General features: G+C 42.9%; 1 protein-coding gene across 8 annotated transcripts in view; it reads left to right on the top strand.

The window, feature by feature from the left end:
• PTPRB (protein tyrosine phosphatase receptor type B) overlaps positions 1 to 18,111 on the top strand; it is a 124,242-nt gene that overhangs the window by 70,992 nt on the left and 35,139 nt on the right. For all 8 annotated transcript variants that reach the window (XR_012420454.1, XR_010579499.2, XM_065524567.2 and 5 more), the window contains 7 exons: positions 939 to 1,205; positions 4,530 to 4,793; positions 6,670 to 6,933; positions 7,973 to 8,254; positions 12,177 to 12,455; positions 13,011 to 13,160; positions 15,537 to 15,780. Coding sequence is in view for 6 of the 8 variants with exons in the window: in XM_065524567.2 (XP_065380639.1) it covers positions 939 to 1,205; positions 4,530 to 4,793; positions 6,670 to 6,933; positions 7,973 to 8,254; positions 12,177 to 12,455; positions 13,011 to 13,160; positions 15,537 to 15,780 (1,750 nt within the window). In the remaining 2 variants the exon portion in view is untranslated. The remainder of the gene's footprint in view (positions 1 to 938; positions 1,206 to 4,529; positions 4,794 to 6,669; positions 6,934 to 7,972; positions 8,255 to 12,176; positions 12,456 to 13,010; positions 13,161 to 15,536; positions 15,781 to 18,111) is intronic.

The raw sequence follows: 18,111 nt of genomic DNA, 5'->3' as shown, positions 1-18,111 counted from the left end.
GGTCAGTAGGCAGCTGCAATAATGTATGGTCTCATTTATACTTGCTAAAGGATATGATATGGTTCTGAGGTAGTGGCAGCACACAGAGAGTGGCTAGATTCAAGAGATAGGAGATTTAGGATACAGAAATAAAACTCATATTTGATTATATAGACAAGGTTGAGAGTGACAATTGAAGTTTCTGACCTGAACCAAGAGATAGAGACAAAAGGCAATGAGAACATTGTGGGAGGGAGATGAGGAGTCCAATTTGGACGTGTTGAGTGTTGGGTGTCTGTGGTACATTCAGGGAGAGATGTGATTTGCAAAAGCAGGAGAAACAACTAAAAGTTTAAATTCAGGAGTTGTCACCTTATGGGTGACACTTCAAACCATGGACATAGATGAAATCTAAGAAGATTATGTAGAATGAGAAAAGAAATGAACATAGGACAGAAAATATTATTATAAAAACAGTAATACTATTTTGCCTTTCACTTCAGGAGCTATAGAACAAATACTAGTATATACTACCGCTGAAGTCAAGACTTGAAGTTTTGACCTTAGTTAATGTTAGTAATAAAAGTCTAAACAAGAAACATAATTCACTATCAAACCCACATTCACTGAATATGAACTTGCTCAGCATCCTTCACTTTCTAGACTCATAGGTATGCACCACTCTGCATATTTATCAGGCCATTTTCACTAACTTTTCTATCTGAGATCCTATTTAAATTCAGAGAAAAAAATGGAGAATCAAAGTAGTTTTACAGACAGGTTAAGCCAGGAAATCCTTTCTCCTCTTTTCTCCATAAGGGCACACAGAAAGTATCAATGCCACACAAATAAAGCAAACGCATCATCTACCTGCAGTTGATTCAGGAGTTTTTCTCAATTGATTACTTTACCCTAAGTGATAAAATCTGTATTTTGTTGCTCCACTTGTCTCTCTACAGTTCCAGCATCTGTCCAAGGAGTAATTGCAGACAATGCATACAGCAGTCATTCCTTAATAGTAAGTTGGCAAAAAGCTGCTGGTGTGGCAGAAAGATACGATATCCTGCTTCTGACTGAAAATGGAATCCTGCACAACACATCAGAGCCAGCCACCACTAAGCAACACAAATTTGAAGATCTGACACCAGGCAAGAAATACAAGATACAGATCCTAACTGTCAGTGGAGGCCTCTTTAGCAAGGAAGCCCAGACTGAAGGCCGAACAGGTAATTAGCACAGCATAATGTTTTGAAGCACATATTGCCAATGTCTACTATTGTGTAAGAACCACAGGGCAAGAGGGATGACGCAACATTGGGAGATGGTATCCATCTCTTGATACGCTGGGAACATTCACCCTGATTTGCCACTTCCATGTCGGTTGCCCTATCCACACAGGACTCAGCCCACCACACTCTGATTCTGATTTTTCATTAATATTGTGCTATTAGCTTCCTATTGCTACTGTAATAAAATATCACAATCTTAGTGGCTTAAAACCACCCAGATTTATTATTTTCTAGTCCTGAAGGTTAGAATCTGAAAAATGGTTTTTGGGGACTGAAATGAAGACATCAGGGCTGTGTTTCCTGTAGGGACTTTCGGGGGAGAATCCACTCCTTGCCTTTTTCAGCTTCTGAGGCTGCCCACATTCCTTGGCTCGTGTCCCCTTCCCAACGATGACATTGCTCCAATCTCTGCATGGGACCTTACATCTCTTTCTCTGCTCTCCTGCCTCCCTCTTCCATCTTTTAAGGACTCTTGTGATTACCTTGGTCACCAACTGGACAATCCAGGATAATTCCTTCGTCTCAAGATCCTTAACTTAATCACATCTACAAAGCCCTTTTTGCCACAGAAGGTAACATATTCACAGGTTCTGGGGATTAGGACATGGACATCTTTGGGGCTATTCAGACAACCACATTGGCCTAATTGATTGATAACTTATTTAGTCAGTACATAGGTCTGAAGGCGGGGATGGTTATGTTGACAGGGACATAAAGATAAATCAGGCATGCTTCTCGTCCTTAAAGAGCTGACTGGCGAGACAGACACATGGACAAATAATGGCAATGCATTGTGATAAAGAGTACATATAAGAGAGGGATGTCTGGCATTCAGGGAAGCATGGAGGTCAGGCAGAATTGGGACATCTTCATAAAAGTGACATTTCAATACTGTCTTGAAGGATGAAGAAATTCTTATGGAGAGAAGGTAGAATACTTCCTACAGACAGCCTGTCCTGTGCAAAGGCCAGGAGGTATGAACAGGAGAAAGGAGAAGTTGTGGGTGGCTGAAATGTGTGTTGCATGATGGAAAGGTGAGGCTGAAAGCCAGATTGGAGCCAAATTAGAGGGTGCCTGGTAGCCTTCCTCAGGAGTTTTTTTATCTTAAAGCAATACAAATTTTTTAGCCAGAGAGCAATTGTTTTGTAATAACAATTTATCTTTAAAAAGATAAATCAGATAGCAATGGGGCAATGGATTGAATGGAAATGAACCAGAGGTGAGGAGATCCACCTATTAATTCATTTATTATTGAGTACCTACTATAGGTTAGGCACTGTTCTAACTGCTCGATATGCAGAAATGAATAAAAAATTCCCATGGTCATTATTCTTATAGTCTAGTGGGGAAGAAAGTCAATAAACAAAATAAATAAGTAAAAGATACAGGAGGTTGGGTGGTAATAAAGACCAAGAAGGAAATTAAATTAGGAAATTGGGATAGCAAGAGTTGGGGCTTACAATTTTATCTATCTATCTATCTATCTATCTATCTATCTATCTATTAATGGTTATTATTATTATTATTATTTTGGAGACAGTGTCTCGCTCTGGCACCCAAGCTGGAGTGCAGTGGAACAATCTCAATTCACTGCAACCTCTGCCTCCTGGGTTCAAACGATCCTCCCATCTGAGCCTCCCAAGTAGTTGGGACTTCAGGAATGTGCCACCACGCCCAGCTAATTTTTGTACTTCCTTGTAGAGACAGGGTTTCTCCATGTTGCCTAGGCTGGTCTCACACTCCTGGGCTCAAGAGATCCACCTGCCTTAGCCTCCCAAAGTGTTGGGATTATAGGCATAAGCCACATGCCTGGTCAAGGGGCTTACAATTTTTTTTTTTTTTTTTTTTTTTTTTGAGACAAAATCTCCCTCTGTTACCCAAGCTGGAGTGCAGTAGTGCAATCTCAGCTCACCACAACCTCCACCTCCTGGGTTCAAGCAATTCTCCTGCCTCAGCCTCCTGAGTAGAATAGCTGGGACTAAAGGTGTGCACCACCACGCCCAGCTAATTTTTACATTTTTAGTAGAGATGGGGTTTCACCATGTTGGCCAGGCTGGTCTTGAACTCTTGACCTCAGGTGATCCACCCTCCTCAGCCTCCCAAAGTGCTGGGATTACAGGCATGAGCCATTGCACCCAGCCGGGACTTACAATTTCAGGTAGTACAGTCCCCAAAGACTTCACTGAGGCAGTGACATTTGAGTAAAACTCTGAAAGAAATGAGAAAGTCATGCAAATATTTGGGTATTTAGACGCAGAGCCAATGCCAAAGCAAAGACCCTGAGTGGGTGTGTGTCTGACCTGTTGGAGGAACAGTAAAGGGGCCCATATGGCTGGAACAGAGTGAGCGCAAATGAGTGGGGGGGATGCAGTTGGACAGGTAATGGGGTCATGACATGACTGCAGTCGTAGGAGAAGGACCAACAGCTGAACGAATGCAGGGGCCCTCATGAAGAACAGTGGATACAGTCAAGAAGTATTTTTGCATTAGCTAAGGTGGCACTTGGGAGCTGAGTGGATTATAGAGGAAGGAACAAAAGATTCCAGAGTTTCTACCTAGGATGTCTGGTAGAAGATGATGCCATTAATTGAGATAAGAGAAGCAGGAGGTGAGAGGGTCAGGCAAAAATCCAGAGTTCAGCTGTGTATTGAATTTGAGATGCCTGAGTGACTTGCAGAGAGAGGGAACCATAGGCATTTGGAAATATGGATTTGAGCTCAGAAGAGAAGTGAGCTGGACATAAAAAGATCTGGACCAGAATGCTAGTTGAATCCATAAATTGAATGAGACTGATTGCTCAGCTAGGGCTATAGAATATGAAGAAAACAAAGGATGGATCCATGGGAAATAACTTGTAAGGGCCTGGCAAAAGGAGCGGAGAAAGCAAAGAGAGCCTGAGAAAGAGCATTTGAGGTGGAGAAAAGAGAACTCAGGCGAAATCAAGGCAGATGTCCTGTTCTGTTTCTACTGGCATCTTAAGCCTGCTGAGGAATCAGACAGCATCTGTGCCAGCAGTTTGCAAGGAGGCGGTTTCTAGCAGCACTTGACCTTGCCAAGAGGTAGCACAGAAGTCCAAAAGGGTTTGCAAAATTCTAACATGAAGCTTTTTGAAAAATGCTTTTGGCTTTTCCTATTGTTTCTGTTTCTCATATCACTGAATCCAACTTCCTCTTTCTGTTTGCTTTTCCCTTTCTTTCCCACCTGCTCTCTTCTCCTCACTGCATTTCCCTCCCTCATTCTCTTGCTCCTCGACTTTTCCAGTCCCAGCAGCTGTCACCAACCTGAGGATCACAGAGAACTCCACCAGGCACCTGTCCTTCCGCTGGACCGCCTCAGAGGGGGAGCTCAGCTGGTACAACATCTTTTTGTACAACCCAGATGGGAATCTCCAGGAGAGAGCTCAAGTTGACCCACAAGTCCAGAGCTTCTCTTTCCAGAACTTGCTACAAGGCCGAATGTACAAGATGGTGATTGTAACTCACAGTGGGGAGCTGTCTAATGAGTCTTTCATATTTGGTAGAACAGGTAAGACCAAGACCCAAGCAGTAATGAATCGTGGGGAATTGTCCCGGTATTCACTGGCTTTTCCTGGGTTGGTCCTTAGTTTCCTCTTCTATTCAGGATGTAGCTTTATATGACATTTGTGACTTTCAGGCTGTTTGACCCTAAATCGCACGTTTGATTACGTGTAACTAATTTGCGGCCAGTTTTTGCACTAGCTTCTGCTCTTTTGCCTCCACTTGTTTACTTCCTAGGGCTTGGTAAAAAAATGAATGTGGTTCCTCCTCTTGACATCAAACTGTACAAGAGGGCTGTAACCTATCATAGTTTAATTCAAGCCATACCCTGCAGCTTTCTAACAAGAAATAGATGGAGAGGAGAGCAGGAGCAGAGAAGGGCAACCACAAATATAGCAAACAGGCAGTGACTGCTGTGAATTAGAAACATAGCACTAGATGAAGTGAAAACACAGAGTTCCAGGAAAGTGAGAGACATCTCTCTGGGCTGCAAATAAAAAACAGAATCTACCCTTTTCCCATAATTTGAGTCCTTTATCTCCTATTCAAAAAAAATTTTTTTTTGAGACAAGTTCTCGCTGTGTTGCCCAGGCTGGAGTGCAGTGATGCTATCATGGCTCCCTGTAGCCTCGACCTCCTGGGTTCAAGTGATCCTCTTGCTTCAGCCTCCCAAGCAGCTGGGACGACAGACACATGACACCATGCATGGCAAACTTTTAATTTTTATTTTTTATAGAGATGGGGGCTTCCCTATATTGCCCAGGCTGGTCTTGAACTCCTTGGCTAAAGCAGTCCTCTGCCTCGACCTCCCAAAGTGCTGGAATTAGAGGCATGAGCCACCATGCCCAGCCTACCTATTCAATTCTTTTTTCTCATTTGACAATAGTTTTAGGTGCTCTTCTGTGCCAGGTACATGGCCCACTGCTGTAATATGACAGTCAAGGGCGCTGCCCTCAGAGAACTCTGGAATAGCGGGGAGGGAAGAGGACGGGGACAGATCATTAAAGGGAGATGATTTGGGAATGCCTTACATTCTATGAAAAAAATGATGTGTCATGATAGTGACTTGGCAGGACAAGCAACTACTTTAGATAGGAGAAGTCATTTCAGCAGAGAACTAAAGGTGAAGGGAGCCAGGTGGGAACATATTCCAAGGGCAGCCAACAGAAGTTCTGTTTGTCTTTTGAAAGGAGTGAAAAAGAGCTGCGATAAGCCTCAACCACAGATAGAATTGCCTACCCGTCATCATTTCCAAGGCAGCCCTTTGCACATCTTTCCTCACCTGCTCATTAATGCTTAGAAGTCCTCCAATGTGGCAACAGTCTTCATTCTCCAAAGAATAGCAAAGCTATTGGGATGGATGGCAGCATGACTAATCTATACAATGATAGGAGTGACTGTAAACACTTCTCTCCCTACATGAAGTTATACCAATACAGATTTTATAAGAAAGGGCACAAAAGAACTGAGAACCTAAAGGAGGGTAGAGAGGATGTAAAGAGACCCAGAGAGGGTTGCTGTGGGATGGTGGCTGCAATGACATAGGCCACACTGGGGAGGAGCTGGAACCTTGTATACACATTTTCTGGGCCTTTTTAAATAAGCTAAATGACAACGATTTATTCATCATTTATGAAGATTTCATTTTACATGCTTATCAGGGTGCATGTGGCAAGCATCTGGAAGTCACCACCTGTTTTGTTTTAATTTACACCGTATCTCTAGTCTATACGCCCTTAAAGTTAAATGGCCTGAAATGTAGGCAAGATCTGACTATAATATGTACAACTCACCCACATGCCCAACGTAGCATATACTCTCACCTGTGGGCCAGAATGCCTTTGTTTCTGTTTTGTTCTCATTAAGAATTTTTCTTGTTTAAGTCCCAGCCTCTGTGAGTCATCTCAGGGGGTCCAATCGGAACATGACAGACAGCCTTTGGTTCAGCTGGAGTCCAGCCTCTGGGGACTTTGACTTTTATGAACTGATTCTCTATAATCCCAATGGCACAAAGAAGGAAAACTGGAAAGACAAGGACCTGACGGAGTGGCGGTTTCACGGCCTTGTTCCCGGAAGGAAGTACACGCTGTGGGTGGTAACTCACAGTGGAGATCTCAGCAATAAAGTCACAGCGGAGAGCAGAACAGGTGAGAAGCTCAGGTGCCAGTGGCCAAGGGGTGGTGGGAAGTAGCTTCCAGAGACACATTTTGATTCTGATTTTAATGACAAGAGATAAAGCCAATAATGGTATACCCTTGCTAGCCCCTGAACTTGGGAAGGGACTGTGGTACAACAGATAAAGGACAAGGCTATGGTCCAAAAGAACTAAGTCCTTAGCTTAGCTCTATGAATCTGGTCAAGTCATTGAGCCTCTCTAGGCCTCAGTTTCCTTATCTGCAAAGTGGGGATAATCATATACATCATCACTGTGTGGCTATCACCAGTGCACCCTAACTGTTTTTATGTCATGGGCACACATAGATGTCTGTGTGTCACCCTGGGGTTAATCAACAAGGCTATCTGCAATTGGACATAATTGTCTGTGGGTGTCAGCTCTGCACCCCAAAATCTGATGGAATTAATACCTTCACACACTTGTAACCCATTCGGAGCACACTCATGCTCCACAGCACCATGGTAAGGAAGATCTGGCTATGAATATTTAAGAAAACATATATGAGGCTGGGCACCGTGGCTCACGCCTGTAATCCCAGTATTTTGGGAGGCCGAGGTGGGTGGATCACTTGAGGTCAGGAGTTCGAGAACAGCCTGGTCAACTAGAGGAAACCCTGTCTCTACTAAAAATACAAAAATTAGCCAGGCGTAGTGGTGGGCACCTGTAATCCCAGCTACTCGGGAGGCTGAAGTGCCTGTAATCCCAGCTACCTGGGAGATGGAGGTTGCAGTGAGCCAAGATCATGCCACTGCACTTCAGCCTGGGCGGCAAGAGCAAAACTCTGTCTCAAAAAAAAGAAAAAGAAAAAGAAAAAAAGGTACATAAAATGCTTGAGGACAGTGCCTTACACATAATAAACACTATTAATGAAAGCTCCTGCTACTATATCATCATATTATCTCTTCCTACAAGGTACATTAAAAGTGTGTCTGATGTTACTCAGCTATCTTTTTTGTATGTGTTATGGCATAGATGTGATTATGTGATTTTTCACTTTCTCCTATATTCAGCTCCAAGTCCTCCCAGTCTTATGTCATTTGCTGACATTGCAAACACATCCTTGGCCATCACGTGGAAGGGGCCCCCAGACTGGACAGACTACAATGACTTCGAGCTGCAGTGGTTGCCCAGAGATGCACTTACTGTCTTCAACCCCTACAACAACAGAAAATCAGAAGGACGCATTGTGTATGGTCTTCGTCCAGGGAGATCCTATCAATTCAGTGTCAAGACTGTCAGTGGTGATTCCTGGAAAACTTACAGCAAACCAATTTTTGGAACTGTGAGGACAAGTATGACATGTTTTGCTATTCTTGTTTCTCAAATGGAGTGAGGGGAAGTATATGTTCAACATCTTACTTAAATAGGGCTTGGATTAAATCCGTATTTTTACATGGGATTGGTCTGGATTTGAATTCAGGCAGAAGTCTATGTAGATTTGTTCATTCATTTAACATTAACAACAAGGGACAATAAAGAAAGAATCTCTCTCTGCCCTCATGGGGCTTACAATTAGGTAGGACGTACTATTTGTAACTAGACATTATATTTTGGGTATGATGAGGGAAGTAAATGGTACTATAGAGGCACTGGTTGGGTAATCTGACCCAATACAAGAGAACTTCTTGGAAAAGGAAACATCCAAATAGAAACCTAAAGAAAGAAATTTACCAGGTAGAGGCGGGGGAAGAAGTGGAGAATATTCCAGGTTGAGAGAATAAAATATTCCAAGATCAGAGAGGAGGGAGAGTACAAGATCTACTAACAGGGGAACAGAAAGAAGTTTATTTGGCCATAGCATAAAAGGTAAGGATTAAGGGAATCACATAATAAAATGTTTTGTATTCCATGGTAACTCTGAACTTTATTTTGGATCAACTGGAGCCACTCAATTTCAGCAGAGATATCATAATCATTATTTACACTTTAGAAAGTTACTCTGGGTACAGTGTAGAGAATAGACCGAAAGAGGCAAAACTAGAAGCAGAGGGATCATAGGACATACTGTTGTATGTCCCTGAGAGAAAAATACTTTGATGACGAAGCACATACCAGTTTCTTCCCAAAGGCATTTTGGGATAGATACTATCACCCTCAAAGAAAGACAGGTTTTCAGCTTAGGGACTTTAATCCAAATATTTGTGTTTCAATAATACCCAGTAGAAGTAGCTTCTGGGATCAGATCAGATAGTTAATGGTTGTTGATAAAATGCATAGTTGAAAGTTAGACATTTAAGCATTTTAATAAAGCCAGACATTTTTAATAAGCATTAATACTATAACAAGTATAACTTTTATGCCACATTGTATCCAAAGAGCAGTTATTTGTGTGTCAAAAGAAATATGTGAAAAAGAACTAAGAGTTTTAGTTTATGGCAAGCTCAGGCTGAGTTTTCAGTGGCTGACTGTGGGCTGTGTTCATGAAATCTGTTAAGCAGAGCACCCTGCACTGGTTACCAAACCCAGGGCAGGACTCTGAACACTTCTGCCCATTGCATCTGGTATTAGAGTCACCAGAGAAACATAACGCAAGCACTGGATGGAACAAAGCTTTGCTTACATAGGGAGGAGACAGAGTAAGATCAACCTCAACAGTATGCCTCAGTCCCCCATGGCCAGCTGCAGTGGTTGCCCAGAGATGCACTTGCTGTCTTCAACCCTGACAACAACAGAAAACAGAAGGGCACATTGTGTATGGTCTCTTCCAGCAGTCAGTGCAGGGCAGTTGGCTAAATGCACCACTCTCAGGTCACAGTAGAAGGACCCTGTCCTGTCTCCTCAGAGGACAACCGTAGCATTGGTGTTCACCATCTGCCATGTGACACACATGCGTAAGCAGAACAAAAGAGCATACATTGAGCTTGCAACAGGGAACGATACTCCCACACAAGGCAATGAGCCCAGCACAGGCTGTGTAGGCTCTCGATCTCTTGGTAAGAAAGTATCTTAAGCTCAAGGGCCATTTCTTACACAGCCAAACGGGGGTCGATAGACTATGCACATGACACTGCCTTTCCCAAAAGCCTTGCAGGTACTCAGTTTAAGAGCTCATATGACTCTGTTAGCGGCTGGGCTTATAGATCACGACTGGACTGTTGTATTCAGTCCTGGATGCTAGAATTTAAGTGAGGCATTCACCAAACGGAGGAGTGCCCAGGAGGACAAAAACTGCCATGGAGAGGGACTCAGTGCTGTGTTTTATGAGGAATGATGACTCGTGGAACTTGTTTTTTGTTTGTTTGTTTATTTGTTTCTTCAAGGCTTGTATTTATTAGGATCAGGTGAGGCTATGGGTAACAGAAAATCCAAAATAGCAGAAGTTTAAATAGAATAGAAGTTTATAATTTTCATGTAAAATCATTCCAGTACTCAATTTCTCACAAATATGCTTCAACCATAATGAATGATTTGCAGTTCTCAATTTTCTACCATCCTACTCCCGGCACCTCCTCCTTTGGTACCTGGGTTTGTGGTTTTTCTCTACGCAGAATGCCTTTTTCTCGATATCTTGGCAGAGTGTCACCTCTGCCTTACGGCTTTTACTAACTCCTGCTGATAACTAATAGCCAGCAGCTGAAGGTTGTGTGTCACCCCCACATAGCACCTTGTCTCGCCATTTCTTCTGGTATGTTTTCCTTTCTGCCTTCTATGATTGCTATTTGGACTCATTTCCATTCCTGCAGGTTAGGGCTAACATCTTACTTACCTCTGTACTGTTCATAATCCCCAGAAGAGCACCTGGCCCATAGTAGGTACTTGTTTCTCTCAACACATGAAATAAGTGTTCATTCCACTCTCTTTTTGTTTGCATGGCTTCAGAGGAGGACATAATTCTTAACTTTGCTCCTCTGTAGGTAAGTTGTTTTGCCCCCTCTGGCTTCTTTCAGGAATTTTTCTTTATCTTTGATTTTCTGTAGTGTGAAAACGATATGCCTAGGCATAGTTTTTTTGGCATATATCCTCCTTGGTGTTCCCTGAGCTTCCTGGATCTGTGGTTGGTGTCTAACATTTATTTGTGGGAAATTCTTAGTCATTCTTGTTTCAAATATTTCTTCAGTTCCTTTCTTTCTCCTTCTGGTATTCTCATTTTGTGTAGGATACACTTTCTGTGGTTGTTCCATGGTCCTTGGATATTCTGTTCTGCTTTTCAGTCTTTGTTTGCTTTGCTTTTCCATTTGGGAGGTCTCTACTGATAGATCCTCAAGGCTCAGAGACTGTCCTCAGCCATGTCTAGCTACTAAGAAGTCCATCAAGGTATTCTTCATTTCTGTCACAGTGATTTGATCTCTAGCATTTATTTTTGGTTCTTTCTTAGGACTTTCACCTCTCCATTTACATCACCCACCTGTTCTTGAATGTTGTCTACTTTGTCCATTAGAGCCCTTAACATGTTAATGACTGTTGTTTTAAATTCCTGGTCTGATGGTTCCAACATTCCTGCCATATCTGACTTGTAGTTCTGGATCCTTGTTCAGTTTCCTCAAGCTATATATTTTTTCCTTTAGTAGGCCTTGTGATTTTTTCTTGATAGCTCGATACAACATACTACGTAAAAGAAACTGCTGTAAATTGGTGTTTGGTGGGGCAGTGATGAAGCATGGGGGAGGAGAAGTGCTTTAGAGTCCTACGATTAGGTCTAGTCTTCTAGCGAGCCTATGCCTCCAAGCTGTGAACTTTGCAGGTACTTCTCAGCACCCCCTACCCCCACCTGAGGTGGGACAGGATGGTTGAAGTGGCTGGGGTTGGGTTATTCCCCTGGCCCAGGTCAGTTGGGCTCTGATAAAACCCCAGCAGGTTAGGCTTTGGGTAGATTCCACTGAGGGCAGAGTGCTCTAGTGTATTTCAAAACAGTTATTTTGTTCCCCCCCTTTCAGAAACATGGGGGGATTTTTCTTCGATATTCACTGTGAGAACCTGGTTGAGCTCCTGGAGCTAAAACTCACAAAAGTGTGGAGGGCCCCATAACTAGATCCCCCGGAGTCTTTAACTATTACTCAGACTTGTCCACGCTTGTCCTTCAGCATTTCCTACCCCAGCCCTGGTTCCCTGGGAGATTTGTGCTCATGTGTCTGCTAGGGTGAGCCATGACACTCTGTATTTGCCTGTCCGTCCCTCCTATACCTAGATCTCAGAGCTAGTTGGACCCAAAGGAGCTGGAAAATAAAAAAATTCTCCTTGAGTTCTGAAAAGTGTTGGCTCCTCTGTTCCCTTTAGAGCCTGACAAGATACAAAACCTGCATTGCCGGCCTCAGAACTCCACAGCCATTGCCTGTTCTTGGATCCCTCCTGATTCTGACTTTGATGGTTACAGTATTGAATGCCGGAAAATGGACACCCAAGAAGTTGAGTTTTCCAGAAAGCTGGAGAAAGAAAAATCTCTGCTCAACATCATGATGCTAGTGCCCCATAAGAGGTACCTGGTGTCCATCAAAGTGCAGTCGGCCGGCATGACCAGCGAGGTGGTTGAAGACAGCACTATCACAATGATAGACCGTAAGTGTCCCTGAAGGTACGCACGGAGCCTCCTGTCACCAGAGTGAAGGGGCTGTGCACCCTTCCCTGTCATATCCATCACTGCCATTCACTTGCATACATTTCACTTTTGCATAAGCCTATGTGATTGCCACCTGGAGAGGAGGACTTAAAAGGCTCCAAGAAATGGCAACATTTCTCTGGGTAAAGTACCCTGACAGCAAACAAGTTAGATGATCTTAAAGTACCTGAATGAGTTAGTATTTAAATATATCACTTTGCCTCATATAGTTAGAGCTATAATAGAGCTCTTAAGCAATTTGAAGCTACAACTTCAGGAAATTCTGCTGAAGAGCTACCTCTTTCATTATGTTTAATGTGCCACTGGCAAATCACTTCCTCTGCCTGTTTTCCTTCAGGAGAGGGGGAGAGTTTCTTGATTACAGCATTAAACACAGGCGCACGCTCACACACACAGTCTGATGCAAGAGAGCAGAATCCTTCATTTTACTGTTGTTTATGCTGTGAAAGCAGAGTTGTGACCCCTCTTGGTTCCTTCCCCACCTCTTTTTCCAGGCCCCCCTCCTCCACCCCCACACATTCGTGTGAATGAAAAGGATGTGCTAATTAGCAAATCTTCCATCAACTTTACTGTCAACTGCAGCTGGTTCAGCGACACCAATGGAGCTGTGAAATACTTCACAGTGGTGGTGAGAGAGGCTGATGGTAAGTTATCATGAGTTAACTCCACTCTGAGACACCGAATTGCTTTCTCGGAGGTCATGTGGGAGATCTTTCTGTGAAAAGGTTCAAGAAACTTAAGTAGAAAATGTAATTTTTGTATCATTCACCCCATCTCCGCTGGATACAGGGAGATGTAAGGAAAAGCTGCTCAAAGCTTCTTTGGGCAGTAAAGCCTGTTATCCTCTAGGTTTAATTATTAAATAGAAGAGTAATGATAATAGCAACCACAGCGATAATAACAATAACCATCATTTATTGAGTCTTTACCACGTGCCGTGCACTGTTGGAAGTGCATTGCATGTAATGCCTTATTCAGTCCTCTTCTTTCCACCCAACCTGTTGGCAATCTCAAGGCTTCAAACTAACTTTGAAGGAACTCTTAATTTATGTATTACATTTCTTATTTATTTATTTATTTTTGAGATGGAGTTTCGCTCTTGTCGCCTAGGCTGGAGTGCAATAGCGCAGTCTTGGCTCACTGCAACCTCCGCCTCCTGCCTCAGCCTCCTAAGTAGTTGGGATTAGTCCTCTTCATTACTGGGTCAATCTTGTTCACTACTCTTTTGTTCTACCATTAAACATTAATATGCCTCAACCGTCTTCACCCCTTCCTATCTCCAATGCCTCAACTGATCATACTTGCAAACCACCCACCAAGTCACAAAAAGAACCAAAAGCCTAAAAGAAGAAAAAAAGTTCATGAGAAACATTCTTCTCTTCTCCACTGAATTTTGAATAGTATGTTTCATTCTCTAGTTTCCTAAATTATTCAATATCTACCTAATTCCTAAAGATAAGAACAAAGTCTAGGGAATGGTTATCACAACATCACATGCAACCACTGAGTAAGAGCTTTCAAGCTTATCGTATCAGCATTTGTCAAACCACCTGTAAGAGTGTTGTATTTGGGGCACACCTGTCCATGTATATATTTGCTGTTGAGGTCTTGTGTGTTATTTCTCCAAAAGAGAGGCTTTTGCCTGGAATGACATTAATATAGGTTTACCTTTCTTATATATTTTTATACTGTTTAAGGTGCTACATGAGTTTCTTAAGCATCCCTGATAATTTTGACCCATTTGTGGGTAAGGGGGAAACTTGAAACCTGACAAACTGTGAGGCAGTTTCTAGGCCAATGGGTATTTTAGGCTCACAGTATCTAACAGTCTATGTGCTTTTACAGTTTATTTAATTGAACTAAATCTGGTTATGCACAATTAACTAAATAATTTCAAGGGTCATTGGTATGTCCCAGATTTCCTCACACCACATAATTGAAGATAAATTGGTGAACTGTGGAAAGACTTTAGACTTGATTAGACTGCAATGAAGACAGCGTTTTGCTGCATGACTAGAAGACAGTAACCGAAAAAGTCACACCCCAGAAAGTAGCCTTGTGTTCCCCAGCCAGACAGGCTTCCATTATTGATGTCCATGGAGATGGGCTGTGATTTCCAGGTTAGCTAAGATAACAATCCATCTCATATAAATGCCATTTATAGTGTACATACTCATGCTAAAGACAACGTTTCTTTTTAACTACTGGCAACAAAATATTTCTAAGACCCACTTATGAGCAAATTTTATTAAACAAGAATTCAGGATGCTATCATAAACCCTCACTGCACCACACCTTGAAGCTCACTGTAAACAGTATCTGATCTCTATAGTATTTATCTTTCTACTTACGCTTTTCTCCAGTCAGCATCAAAACTGGTTCGCAGTGCCAAAACACACAGCAGGCTGGGTGACCAGGGGAAGAGTTCTGGGAAGTGCTCTGAGTAAGGGGCCAAATTTGGACCAGGATTAAACTGTACTCAAGATAACAGTGAGCCACATGCAGAGCAATAATCAAACTGGGCATGGCATGTGGAGCGCGCCTTGTGGGATGACTACTCTGGCCTAGGACATGATTTCTCTTATCTTTTTCCTATTTCCCAGGTCATAGGGGTTTCCTTATTAGCTCAACTACAATGGTTATTGGCAAGATAAAGAGTTTATTGAGTGGGTTCACTCACAATGGGAGTTGTGTAACACTGTGGAGTTGTGAGAGGTGCTATCATTTAATGCAAGAGCTACCCTCATTTTATTTCCTAGGAAAATGATGCTATATGCATGTGTGTGTGTGTGTGTGTATTTTATATACACACTATTTATTTTTATGTATTTTAGAAAAAGTGAATTAAAATTAACTTTATTAGGAGAATTTCATATCGTTCTTTGAGATTGCACAATCTGTACTTTGGAAATGGCCAGAGATAGTGGATGAGGAGGCAGCCTCAGAAACCTAATTTAAAATCACTGAAATCACTTAAGTCACAAGAAAGGCAGTCCTTAACTGTGGGTTTTCTCCTCCAGGCAGTGATGAGCTGAAGCCAGAACAACAGCACCCTCTCCCTTCCTACCTGGAGTACAGGCACAACGCCTCCATTCGGGTGTATCAGACTAATTATTTTGCCAGCAAATGTGCCGAAAATCCTAACAGCAACTCCAAGAGTTTTAACATTAAGCTTGGAGCAGAGATGGAGAGCCTAGGTGGAAAATGCGATCCCACTCAGCAAAAATTCTGTGATGGACCACTGAAGCCACACACTGCTTACAGGTTAGATGTATTACCACTGTTTTGCTAGATGGGACATGCTACATTACGAGGCACTCAGCTGTCTGAGCATCTGATGCATGTGAGCTTCCATAGATTAATAACCTACGTTAGAAGAGTAAACTCTGCATTTTACTGGGTAATTTATGAAAGTTGGATTCCTGCCTCCACTTGCAGGTAATGTGTCAAAAGGGACTTCAGCACTATGCAAAAGCTCCAAATCATTAAGGGAAGAACTGAAGGTTCTTAATAGATTGTTCTCTCTTCTACAACTTTTTTTTTTTTTTTTTTTTTTTTTTTGAGACAGTCTTACTCTTGCCCACACTGGAGTGCAGTGGTGCCATCTTGGCTCACTGCAACCTCCGCCTCCCTGGTTCAAGCAATTCTCTTGCCTCAGCCTCCCGAGTAGCTGAGATTACAAGTACACGCCGCCCCACCTGGCTAATTTTTGTATTTTTAGTACAGAGGAGGTTTCGCCATGTTGGCCAGGCTGGTCTCCAACTCCTGGCCTCAAGTGATCTGCCTGCCTCAGCCTCCCAAAGTGCTGGGATTACAGGTGTGAGCCACCATGCCCGGCCCTTCTACAACTTTTTAAATATGAGTCCAATACTTTACGTTGCTCATTATTGTAAAAATGTCCAAATAAAATGACTGAGTTTAGGGAGATCCAAACAATATGAAGCTATATCTTCTACTTATAATGTGAACTGAAATTATACTCACTTATTTACCTTCTAAGGCATCTAAAGATGGAAGTGCTCTTTGGTCCAGACAGAACTCTGGAAGGCAAAGGCCCCTGAATGAATGGGAACACCTTTTTTTCCCCATGGAGATGACAAATGAAAAGGAGCAGCTGTTTGGCTTTGGCTCCAGGAAACATCATTGCAGTCACTAGGCCCTTCTGCCCTAGGAATTGGCAGTGCTCTTGTTCTGCACTGTGTTTTCAGAAGGCAGGTACAAGCAGAAGTATACAGCATCCCAATCAGCATCCTCAAGAGAAAGGGAACCTAGGCTACTGTCTTGGATATAGAGCTACTGACACCCAAGATTATTACTTCTGCAGAAGTTGTACCTTCTCTGTTGGGTGTTGGAAGAGCTGATACCCAATCAATATGGCAATAAATTAGGTTTTCCACGGGCCAGCGTCCATTCTACTTTGTCGATGCTGAGGGCTTATTGATTCTCACATATTTGAAGTATCACTCCTAGGTCTCAGCCGAAAAAAACTCCCTCCCAGTTCCAAAAGGAGACTATGACATAGCATTACACCCGAAAGAGTTCTTAGCTCCTCCGTCATGTCAAACAAGTCAAGACAGATGTTTTTCCTCACTTTTGGCAGGAACTCTGTATAGCTACCTTTACCCAGGGCTCACCAGACACTTACTGTTACCTCCCAGGCAAGGTCGGCACCTCCAGATTAAACACACACAAACTTTTTAGTGATACTTACTTCAAAAAGAGACCATATGAGCCTACCTAAAGGAAACAAGATTTCAGAAGAACAAGAGAGAAACAAGAAAGACTAGAAAACCAGGATTTATCGGTTCCTGTAAGAATCAAGAGATGCGGCCAGGAGTGGTGGCTCACGCCTGTAATCCCAGCACTATGGGAGACTGAGGTGGGCAAATCACTTGCGTTCAGGAGTTCGAGACTAGCCTGGCCAACATGGTGAAACTCCATCTCTACTAAAAACATAAAAGTTAACCAGGCATGGTGGTGCACGCCTGTAATCCCAGCTACTCGGGAAGCCGAGGCAGGAGAGTCGCTTGAACCTTGGAGGTGGAGGTTGCAGTGAGCTGAGATCATGCCACTGTACTCCAGTCTGGGTGACAGAGCAAGACTCCATCTCAAAAACAAAAAAAGAGGCCGGGCGCGGTGGCTCACGCCTGTAATCCCAGCACTTTGGGAGGCCGAGACGGGCGGATCACGAGGTCAGGAGATCGAGACCATCCTGGCTAACATGGTGAAACCCTGTCTCTACTAAAAATACATTAAAAAAAAAATTAGACAGGCGCGGTGGCAGGCGCCTGTAGTCCCAGCTACATGGGAGGCTGAGGCAGGAGAATGGTGTGAACCCAGGAAGCGGAGCTTGCAGTGAGTGGAGATCGTGCCACTGCACTCCAGCCTGGGCGACAGAGCAAGACTCCGTCTCAAAAAAAAAAAAAAAAGAAAAAAAAAGAATCGAGATTCCTCAGCTCCTTGGTTACTTGGGCTCAAGGAAACTTGAGCAAAAGTCACCTAAGGGCTATTTTCTTTTTGAGTTGGAACATTGAGGCTGATTTAGTTTGTTTACTTATGGAAAGGGAAGGGGTGAAGATAATTCATTACTATATT

The sequence above is a fragment of the Macaca fascicularis genome, chromosome 11 (assembly GCF_037993035.2).
Source record: "Macaca fascicularis isolate 582-1 chromosome 11, T2T-MFA8v1.1".
Taxonomy (NCBI): domain Eukaryota; kingdom Metazoa; phylum Chordata; class Mammalia; order Primates; family Cercopithecidae; genus Macaca; species Macaca fascicularis.
The sequence above is the reverse complement of the archived record's forward strand: the minus strand, read 5'-3'. Positions and strand labels throughout refer to the sequence as shown.